Here is a 10800-nt window from a genome sequence, read left to right as displayed (position 1 = left end):
CCCCAGAGCCGCTCCCGGCACATGCGGACCGGCGCAGCGCGCAGGCGCGGCAGGGGGGGCGGAGCCTGGCGCCTCGGGGGCGGGGCCAGGCGGTGTTGGCGGAAGGGCCGCCCGCGCTATGCTGTCCCTCGCGGGCCGCCGTCGGCTGTGGAGCGGCGCGGGGGCCATGCCCCGAAAGGTGCGCGGGCAGGCTGAGGGAAGGGCCGGGCTGTGGGGCGGGTGGCGGCCGCCCTGACCGCGCCTGTTCCTCTGTTTCAGGGGAAGGGATCCGGGAAGGAGCCCGCGGAACCGGGCGCTGCCGCGGGGCCGGTGGTATTGGCGGGGGACGGCTGTGTGAGGGTGGCGGTTCGCGCCAAGCCCGGCGCCCGGTGCAGCGCCGTCACAGGTGGGTCTGCCCGGCCGGCCGTGGTGCTGCCGGCCGGGGAACGGGGCTCTGAGGCCGCCGGGCAGCGGGGTGCGGGGGCCGGGTTCGCCTGAGGAGCAGCGCGGCCTCTCGCGCTCTGGACGTCTCTTTTCTGACGGTTCTGCAGCCTGTCTCTAACCCATAAGCTGGAAAAAAAAAAAAAGCTAAAGAAAGTAATAATTTTACACTTTTCTGAGAAGATAGGAGTGGCTCTCCCGGGCAGGTAACGCTAGGTGGTGCCGCTAGCACGGTGTGAGTTCCCCTGTACGCTTTATTTTTGACAGAGTAACAGCACACGCTGAGCAGCGCCTCCGTCTGCCCTGGCTGTGTGTGTGCTCTCTGTATGCCAGGAGGCTGGGCGTTTTCCCCCAAACTGTAAAAAATTGAGCTGATAAAATGTGTTCTGTTCTACAAGTCTCGTTTTGCTCACGTACAAATGTAAACTTTTAAATACAGATACATATATGAGGCAAATGTAGTGGGCTGGACTAGAGTGTTCAGGCTCAGTTGGCAATGCAAGGAAATGGTTGATGGTCAGGCTGGGGGCACGCTTATTTCTCATGATTTTTGGGGTGGGGTACCCTGATCTGTATTGTGTTCCGTGACGCTGAGCTGGACTGCACTTGCAGCAGAATGGGCAGCAGAGGCAGCTTGGAACCGTGCGCGGGTGTGTGAAAATGGGTGGTTCACGGCTGCGCTCGGATACGGCTCTGGAGGCTTCACTGCTCTTGGTATTGAGGGGTTATCACTGTACTGGCCAACAGCCTTTCTGTAAGGGAATTTGGGAAGTGTAAAAATATTGTAACCCGCTATTCTACAAGTTTGTTTTGTATGAAATTGAAGTGCCTTTGAAAACATAAATATTCACTTTATAGGAGACTGTAAGTAGATGTTTTAAACGTTTTGAGTGTAAAATCCTTAAATATTTGTTACAGATGTGACAGCTGAAGCAGTAGGTGTAGCTATTGCTGCACCTCCATCAGAAGGGGAGGCAAACGCAGAGCTGTGTCGCTACCTCTCTAAGGTGCTAGAAGTGAAGAAGAGTGACATTACTTTAGACAAGGTACCTCCTCTTTTTTTTTTTCCCCCTTTCATTCTTGCCCTACTGCAATTTAAATTTAAGATTTTGAAGCTTACTCATTGAGTACTGGGAGCTGTTCTCCAAGTCGAGTCCAAAAGATACTTTAAAGGTGTTTAGCCAAGTTAGTGGAATGATTCACTGCGAACAAACACAGTGTAAGAGCCACAACAGATCTTGAGTTCTTTAGAGGCGGAGTAGTTCTCATCATGATGTATTTTCCAAACCTGAGTGGTTTGTGTTTTCTGTGTTCTTCAAAAATTCTCTCGTTTTCATGTCAAATGCAGTTCATAAAATCTGTGCTTCTTAATTTTCAGAAGTAATTTCTGTATTTGAATGAAAATTTTCTGACAATGGACTGTCATATAGCCAAGAGCATATATAAGCACTTGAACTATAGCAGGGACTCAAGAACTTCTTTGTATTAGAATTTGCATGTCTTGACTTTGAGTGGAAACTCTTTGTTTTATTCATTGCACTGAATAAATAATTTGTTTTATTAATTCATTGTACTTAAAGCCGGTCTTTCCAGCCATGTTCATTTATAGTTTATGAACATAAGAGCACAATGCGAAATTGTGCTTTTTAATTTTTTTCTGTTGGTTTAATGTAGTAGTTGTAGAACTCTGTTAAAGGACAGTGGTAAATGGCAATGTGGTCAATGAATTGAGCATTGTATTGCCAGAAGGTAGAGGTGCAAAGATTTGATTCTTGTTTTCTCTGAATTATGGGCAAACTACTTCATTTGCTTATCAATGTTTTACAGATAACACTGTTTTCCTACCTTAAAGGTATGTTCGGGTTTGACTAGATTATTCTCATAAGTGCTAAGCAGAGCTGAACATAAAAGGGACCGGTGTTGTCTGACCTTCGTGACTCAGTTGTTCTGACCTACAGTGTCCAAATAATTACGTGCTCGTGTTTGCTTTTCACAAGCCACTGTTTGTTCTTAGTGAAGCATTGTGTTACAGTCTGTATTTTACCTGTGGCTTAGATTTTTCCATCCTGATCTGCCAAGTGTAAACAGCAAGTGAATTGTGGTACTGGTTGCTCTCTTATGTGCTGCTTGCTTTATGGTAAGTGCTAACATTAACAAGACCAATCCAAATTGGGAAATTAATGGGAAACGATCTGGTACAAAACTGAGGTTACCAGATTTCTATGCAAGGACCTTGATTTTCATCATCAGCCAGCCAGACTGCTTCCGAAGTCTATTTTTAATTTTAAATTTCATGCTATAGTTCTGTATAGTAAAGGACTTTTTCCTCCTTCAGGATGGCCATTGTGGGCATTTCAAGCTTTCTGCCAGGCTGCAGATTAACAAGCAACTCGTTTCTCATGGTTTACTGAATACTAGCAAAGTTGTGTCTTCAGGCAATATGAAATGAGGTTGCAGATTTGCCAGTTCCTATGTAAAATAGCCTTATTTCCAGTGATAGAAAAACAGGTCAATAATATTTAAAATAACTGTTGTATGAATCTGAATGTCTTATAGGTTATACGAGATGTGATTTCATTTAGTTGATATTATCAACCTGAGAACTTAGCTTTAGAGTGCCTTATACTCTGTGGGATACAACTCAGAAGATTTGAAAATACACAGTTATCAAATATATATATATATATATATACACACACACACACTTTTTTTAAAAAACAAAAATGCTTATCAGTTGGAGTCTTGCTTCTAGATGATAAAAGTGAATTACGGCAACTTACCATTCCTTGCTCTTCGATCCAGCCTATAAAAAGAACATCAATTCAGGGCATGCTCTGGGAGCTGTATTCAATTTTAAAAGGAAAATAGGCATTGTTTTCTACCTTTCAAATTACTAGAAAGGACACTGATGAACTATCTCTTACCACTGTTAATTCTGCATACCAATGTTTTAAGAATTGTTTTGAAGTACCTGATATGTTGGCGTTACAGTGGGATATTTTTGGAATGTGTTTTTGGTGCTGATTCTCTGAAAGATGTTTTTTGTGTGTGTGTCTAAACCAGGGTGGTAAATCACGTGACAAAGTGGTGAAGATTTTGGCATCAATGACACCAGATGAAATTTTAGAAAAACTGAAAAAAGAAGCTTCCAGTTGACCTAAAACCAGAGCAAATGGGACAAGGCATCTTGGTAAACAGACTGATGATCTTTCTTACATAAATCTAGTCCTGTTGAGAAAGTGGGTAATGTCTAAGGATAGATGCTGCTTCTATCCCCTCTTGTTAATATGACTGCTGTATAGTTGAAGTTTTTGTGTTGGTTTGGTTAGAAAAACTTGTCTTTACTGAGGCTCCGTATCTGCTTCTGTCACTACGGACTTTCCCCTTTGGAGAATTTCCTTTTGGTAAGATTTGTCCTTTTTCCTGCTTTCTCAACAAACAGTTTAGAAAGCTTGTTTCTTAGTGAAACAAACTTTAACGAAGTGAAAGGCTTGGGGTGACATGTTTCAATGTGAAAAGTGATGCAAAAGGATGAGTCTGTCTGGATGGTAAAGACCCTAGAAGAATGTTCTCTTCAGGGTGCAGTTTTGCACTGTGTGCACATATGTTCATCTAAAATAAACATATTTGAGGCCAATATGCTGTTGTTGATCACACAGGCAAGTTAGAAGTGGAATCACCCAAGCAACTGAAACAAAACCGAAAGTTTACAGTATGAAAAACTGACCCAGAGCCTGGTAATTGCATATACAGTGTCACTTCATAATGCTGCGTAGTGAGTTTCCTGAAAAGCGAAGATAAAATCATGTATCTTTACCAAATGTGTGTCAAGTGTAATGACTATTTTTAATAAAAGGGGTGAAAAGTATTACCAAACTTTGTTTTGTGTTTATATTAAAAAAAAAAAAAGTTCCCTAGAAGTCCCTTATTAGAATGTGATTTTTAAACAGGTCTCTTTTTGCAATATTTCCCTGGTATTCCAGCCCACAGAGAACTGAGTGGAGTCATTCATAGAACAGAACAAGAAGTCTAAAACAAAATGGGCAACTATATTCCAGTCTCAAGGTAACGAGGTGGCTTAACTTCTCAGTCAAGCTTCGGAGGTCAGCCTAACATTTAACTAGTATTTCCCAAACATGGATGTGATATTGCACATGTCTCTGGTAGGAGTTTGCTTTTTAATCTACATTGCTGCTGATGTATTAAATTGTTCTATCTTTACTATGGTGGTCATACTTCAAAACATGTATGTATAAATGTAATGCCTAAATTTAAAAAGAAAAACCGTTCTGAAGCTTTGCTTAAGGTTTGTCACACCTGCTTCTGGAAAACAATGTTATGAAGGCAAAAGTTGCAGCTATATTTCTTTACCAGCTTCATGCAGTGCAGACTTCATAGCTCATAATTTAGTTTTTCATGGATAAATGTCTTTTGCTTTAGGAAATTCTTTCTGCTTCCTGTTATTCTGAATATTGCAGCAATTGTTTTTAGAGTGCGAGAACTGGTGCTTGTCAAGATGACAGCTCCTTCAAGGTGACTTGTTTTAAAGATGTTATTAAAAATGCTATTTTCTTCTTTGGACAGTGTTTGGAGAGCTCAGTCTAAATTGTGAGTGCTGTTTGTGTGATGGTTCACATCTGGGTTCTGTATTTTCTCAGGCTTTTGGTCAGCCGTATGTTGCCTCAGTTGCCTTTGGTTATTTATCCTGTTCAGTCTGTATAGGCTGGTTTTGTTTTACTGTTGTGTCAGTTTTGATTCATGGCTCCTTGCTGTTTCATCTGTTCTTGGCCAGCAGAGGGTACCATGTCTTGCAGGAAAATTAAAGCAAAGTAAGCCAAAACTACGTATTTATTAATTTTTCTTATTTCCTAAACTGCTTTTTATTGTGAGTGGAAAAGAGCAATCTAAAACTGAGGAATCCTGCATTTATAAGATATTTTGAATTAGATGCTGCAACAGTCATTATAAAGATTTAATTTGAATGCAAATACCATGTGTTACATTCTATGTATTATATACTGTATTGAAATAATGTGTTACACTTTCCCATGACTTCAGACCCAGGCTGGGGGAGGAGCTGGGCAGGCTCTTCTCTGAAGTACGTTTGTCTTCAGTTATGATTATCTACAACAAGAGCCAGTTTAATCTTTCAGTTCTCCCTGTCTTGTCAACAGGTTCTTCCTGGTGTCTTTGCCAGCGTCTGCTTCAGAGCTCTCGCCTTTCCTAAACCCCTTCCGCTGCCATTCCGCATCTTCCTAAGCAGTTAAAGTAACTCAAAGAAAAATAGGGTGACTTCAGTGTATTATGCTGTCGTTCTTATGTAATGTGAGCCAGGCATATTGTCATATTCATCACTTGTCAATGAGGAGAAAAGTACCGTTCAGCTAGGAAGTTTATTAGTCCTTGGGGGAACAACCACCGTGCCCTGCTCCCCTTTGCCCTTCTGTTTCCTATGGCATTTACAAGTGCGGAGGAGGGAGGAGCCATTTATATAACACTGGCTTTGTGCTCGGCCAAGTCAAGTACTTTGTCTTTTGTCTGGATTGTAATATGGCATTTCAGACTCACTTTAATCTGTCCAGTGCAGTCATACAGTATTTTTTCAAAACTTGTTGCGGCTGGCTGATTTTTAGCATTGCTTCTTAGGAAGCAGAAATATTATCGGTGGCATGGATTGAAGCCTGAACTTCTGTTGCTGGAGGCTGCACAGTTGAGGCCTCAGTGATTGTGTAAAAAAAGCCACAGCAGCAAAGTAGAGGGATGGAAATTAAGTTCTGGGAGTAGTGCCCTGTCTCACTTAAGACTGAAACAGCAGACCAAACAAGTTAATGTTAAAACTGTGATTTAGGCCTAGCTCTTTCAAATCTTGTATTAAAATCCCAACCTGTCAACTATCTCTTCATGAACACAGTGAAATATCTTTCATTCTCTTGAGAAAATTGCGGTGGAAAACATCCCTAACTTTTCAGCAGAGTATATTTCTAAAAGAACGGAGCTTTATGCTACTGTAGGAGGCTCCTTCCAAAAATTTCCAAAGACTTCTCACATCCCTCATCTCAGAATAAAACTTAACTCTTACTCCTAGACCAGTTTAAAAACACCATGGTGCCAGTTGCTACCCAGCTTTTGCTTGTTGGTCCCTGCTTTATCCCTGTGCCTAAGCATATCCTTTTTTTAAGCAGTGTAATTACTCAGCTACTTGAAATCCTACTATTGACTTCCTTATGCATTGTCTGACCAATTTCAGTAAAATCTGTCTAATGGTGATTTAATATCTTGCTGCTTACAGACCTCGGCAGTCAGTGCATTTTTTTTAAATATAATTAAGTTATTTAAACATTAGCAAAATAGAAGTTATCTGAATAAATTTTATGCCAGGCAATCTTATGGTACAGATTCTTGTTCTTTCATCCACTCAATTACAGTTATTTTCTAAAATCCAACTTTGAAACTAGGTATATAGTTTCATTGCAGTGCTCTAATATTCTAATTAAGGTTATTTAATTGTACACTCTGAAGGTGGCCTCTTTGCTCTTTTACTTCCAATCCACTCCATTTATCATCTGCAGTGCATTCTTATCTCTCCTGCTAGCTCCAGTGTTTCTAAATCCCCATTTCTTCAGGTATCATCAGTCTAAATAACCCTGTATAATTGACAACTTTGTCAATAACTGGCAGTGGCAATTTACCAGAAAGCACAGTTTAATATCTTACTTCTTTCAGCCTCCAGGAAGATAGATACACCTGATCTTTCTGCTCATTACTTCACGTCTCTCTCTGTGTTTCCCCTCTCATACTGTTTGTTTGCATATGTAAAACTTGAACTAGCTGAGTCCCTTTTTAAATTTGTTTCAGCCTACTATATTGCTCTCTAAATGTTTTCAGCCTTTATCTCAGGAGGATGATTCATTGCCTTATTAGCCATTATAAAAATGTGCTCCTCTGTCTCCTTCTGGGAACAGTGATTTACCCGTATGTAAGGCACATCTTGGTTATCATTCTCTAGGAAGGCTGCTGCACTTGGGGCAAAGTGCTGTTAGTGTCACCACGGCAGAATAAACATTCAAGAAGCTGCTGAATTTATGAAGTACTTGCCTGAAAGAAGGAGTCTGATACTTCTCTAAGGTGCTGGGAATTAATTTCTTCCTGGTCTTTTATGTATTAGCTTTTCAAGTAATTGTTAGCGAGCCATGAAGAATTTTGTTTTCATCTATAAATACTGCATTTATTGGGTTTTGTGTTTTCTCAAGAGCTGGGGAAGTTAGTGATGGAGTAGTCTATCATGCCATCTTACTGCAGCTCAAGGCTCAGTTTTTTGGATGTTGTTTGAATAACATTTTGAGTTTCCGAGTCTGAAGTAAGGCAGGTGGAAAGGGAAATATATTACCAATTTAGCAGCTGGTCACTATAGAAACATGCTGTGAAGAGAATGGTGGACTTAAAGGAGAAAAGAATGTTGGAATGAACAACAGAGGGTCAAAGCCTCATTTTGTGCTGCTCAGATAAAGCAGTTGTCTGCCTTAAGAGAATAGCTGGGGTTACAAAGTGTAGTTCTGGGGTGATTGTCATTAAGCTGCCTTTGTTGTATTGCCTAGTACACGTGCACGTGGGAAGGCGTGTTATGCCTTTTTCTTTGTGCTTTCATTGCTGTAACGCTTTGCAAATCGGGATGCATTAAAGAATTGTGTTTAACAAAATTCAGAGCTCCCGGTCCACGTTAGGGCAGCCTTGGTGCCCGTCTGCCTGAAAGGGGCATTGGCAAGTTGGATTTTATAAAACAAGCTATTTCTATGGAACTGCTTTCAATAGCTCGTCTTTAAATCTACGAAGTTCTCTGCATCTTTACTGGTGTTCAGCAGGTCTGCAGGGTTAAATTTGATAGCGATGTCACCACACACGTTCAGCTCAAGCGGGTGCCTTGCTGACATCTCTGTGCCTTGGGTTCGTGTGACCTCTTGCCTCTCACCTTTAGTTTTGCTGCAGCTGTTCCAGGTAAATGCCCTCCAGCAGGACCGGGCTGAATTGTTTCTGCTCTTTATTTGTCGCATTAGCATTGCTGCTGATGCTTATGTCCCTAGAGGCCACTGCATTTCTGTTTCTTGGGCCTGGCAGCACTTTGAGATGCATTCATTGTGGAAGGAGGGGAAAAAAGAGCTTGTGATGTGATCCCTGCTATCAGAGGGCAAACCTGTCCCTTCCACTGGGGCCCCACAGCTGCTCTGTGTAGCCCTCTGGCTTTTGCCCTTTAATAAAATGTCTCCTTTTGTCTTCACTAAGTCTGACAGCAATCAGCGAGTGTGTATGTGAGGTCATGCTCCTGCTATGAGGAAAGATTGCTATTTGCTAATAGGGTGCACTTCTGAATGCACAATTTTCTCCAGTATTTCAGCTGTTCCTTAGCTGCCTTTTTACAATGGAAGTGCAATCTGTAACTAATAAACCTGATAGATTTATGAGTTTTGGGGGGATCTTTTTTCTCTTTGTTTCAGCTCATCACTGGCTGAATATAAATGCTAATACATAGAGGGGACCAGCCAGGCAAATTGCACTTGGCTAATTTTATTTAATGAGAATGTCTGATTTTGCTCAGTCGCTTCCTTGCTGAGTTCAGGTTCAGCTACTAAAGCAGACCCAGGAGCATTTTGTTAAATATTTTTAAAAGATGATCAGCTTATAATGATGTTCTCAACTGTCTGAATTGTTTGCTGTGATTGCTGTCACATATCAGCTAGTGTACATTTTTTTTCTTGATTTAATACAGTGCTAGGCAATATTTCTGGCAGAGGATAAATGGGAAATTAGAGCATCTGCAAACACCAATTTGAGAACAGCTGTCATTAAGTTGTGGATGTGTAGCAAGGCCAGTCTTTTAGTAGCCAAATGCCTGTGTGTGTAAAAGTGGAGAAGGTGTAAAATCTAATTAAAAACAACTTTGTGTAATTTTAAAAGTATATAAATTCTACATCTGGAAAAATAAAGTGAACCTGTCATTGAAGGTGTTGGTATACATGAGATATGCACTTAAAGAAACAAAAACAATGTGTAATACTAGAGCTTGCCATGAGCCTTTCTGCCAGCTTTATGGGGTTTGCCATTGCAAATCTGAATTTGAAAGTATTTTTTCTCTGATCTTGCTATAAGAGAGACCTCTACAAGAAACAGAATGTTTTCTGCAACACTGTTCATGTCACAAGGCTGTGAAGAAAAGCTCCACTAAAGCAGTGTTTTATGGAAAATGGTGTTTAACAACCTTTTATATGGAAAACATTTGGTTGGAACTACTTGGTCTTTTCACCTGGGGAATAATTTAGTGAAATGCTTCAGGTTTTACACACTTAGGCTTATAAACTTAAATAAGCAGTTTCTTTTAGTTAATTTTCAGATCAGATCTATTTCCAGGCTGGGTTTTAGGCTTTGTCCTGCAGTTATCCGGTGGGAGATCCCTTGATTAGACTCTCTGAAGAAACAGAACTTGTTTGATTCCTGGGTTTGGATACTTTCTGTATCAATTTCTGTAATCCAGAAAGAAAGACAATTAAACATGGTGGGGAGAGGGGAAAGAAGGGGTATAATTTACATTAATCAAGGGTCATTTGCTGGGAGCACTTTTGCTTGGCTTGTTGGAGGTACGTGCTGCGTGTCCTTCTAAGCTCTGCTGGGGAAAACATGTGCAGAATAGAGGGTGTGAAAACCTCCAGGTATTTTCTAGCACCTGCTCTGCTGTTTGGCACTTAAGTCAGAATGGGGAAAAAAACCTGTCATGTTTTCAGACTGTAAATCTAATAATTCACAATATAACTTTCACAGTTATTTTTACTTGCAATCTATGAATCTAGGTGGGAAATTATATTACCTGTGGCTCTCTTAGTGTGACTCCCGAGCCCTTAAATCTGAAGTTTTTCAGGAGGGAAAGATTATCTTCTGAAATGATGTATTCAGGTAAGGGCCATTGATGCGTAATATAGAAAAAGCATCTACTGATGCTGTTCTTATTTAGAGTTGTGTGGGTTAATATACAAATTCAGATGGAAAAGTTGGTGAGCTGCTCATAGCTAGCTGATCTATTCCACCTTCCCTTCTCGTTTGAGTGAATTGATTCTACAAAGGCAGTTACGGTTTGCCAGTATTTTCTCATGTTGGTGTCTGAACTATTATCCTTCACAGCAAGTCAGGGCTGGCGCTGTGCAATTGCTGCGAGAGGCTGGAACGTGCCCTTGGCACCCGCGACTCCCAGGTCTTGTCTTATTGCAGAGCTTGGTCCAAAGGACCGTGAATTCTCCCGCAGGTTCCCGTTATGCCGAACTGGCAAGGCTGGGGCTCAGGCTCTTGGCCATGGGAGGAGCTGCTGCCAGAAATGCTCGTTCAGGTTAGTGCATACAG

At 41.2% G+C, this 10800-nt stretch overlaps 1 protein-coding gene across 1 annotated transcript; it reads left to right on the top strand.

Annotated features, from left to right (window-relative positions):
- Nucleotides 1-118: 118 nt before the first annotated feature.
- On the top strand, nucleotides 119-4288 carry LOC309443916 (UPF0235 protein C15orf40 homolog; the record flags this gene model as incomplete). The annotated part of the gene is given in 4 exon segments (XM_082061274.1): nucleotides 119-193; nucleotides 196-385; nucleotides 1339-1466; nucleotides 3484-4288. Coding segments are annotated over 4 exon segments (486 nt in total). The 3' UTR covers nucleotides 3577-4288.
- Nucleotides 4289-10800: the final 6512 nt, after the last annotated feature.

The sequence above is a fragment of the Streptopelia decaocto genome (genome assembly GCF_964273445.1).
Source record: "Streptopelia decaocto genome assembly, chromosome: 9".
In the NCBI taxonomy this organism is placed as follows: domain Eukaryota; kingdom Metazoa; phylum Chordata; class Aves; order Columbiformes; family Columbidae; genus Streptopelia; species Streptopelia decaocto.
The sequence above is the reverse complement of the archived record's forward strand: the minus strand, read 5'-3'. Positions and strand labels throughout refer to the sequence as shown.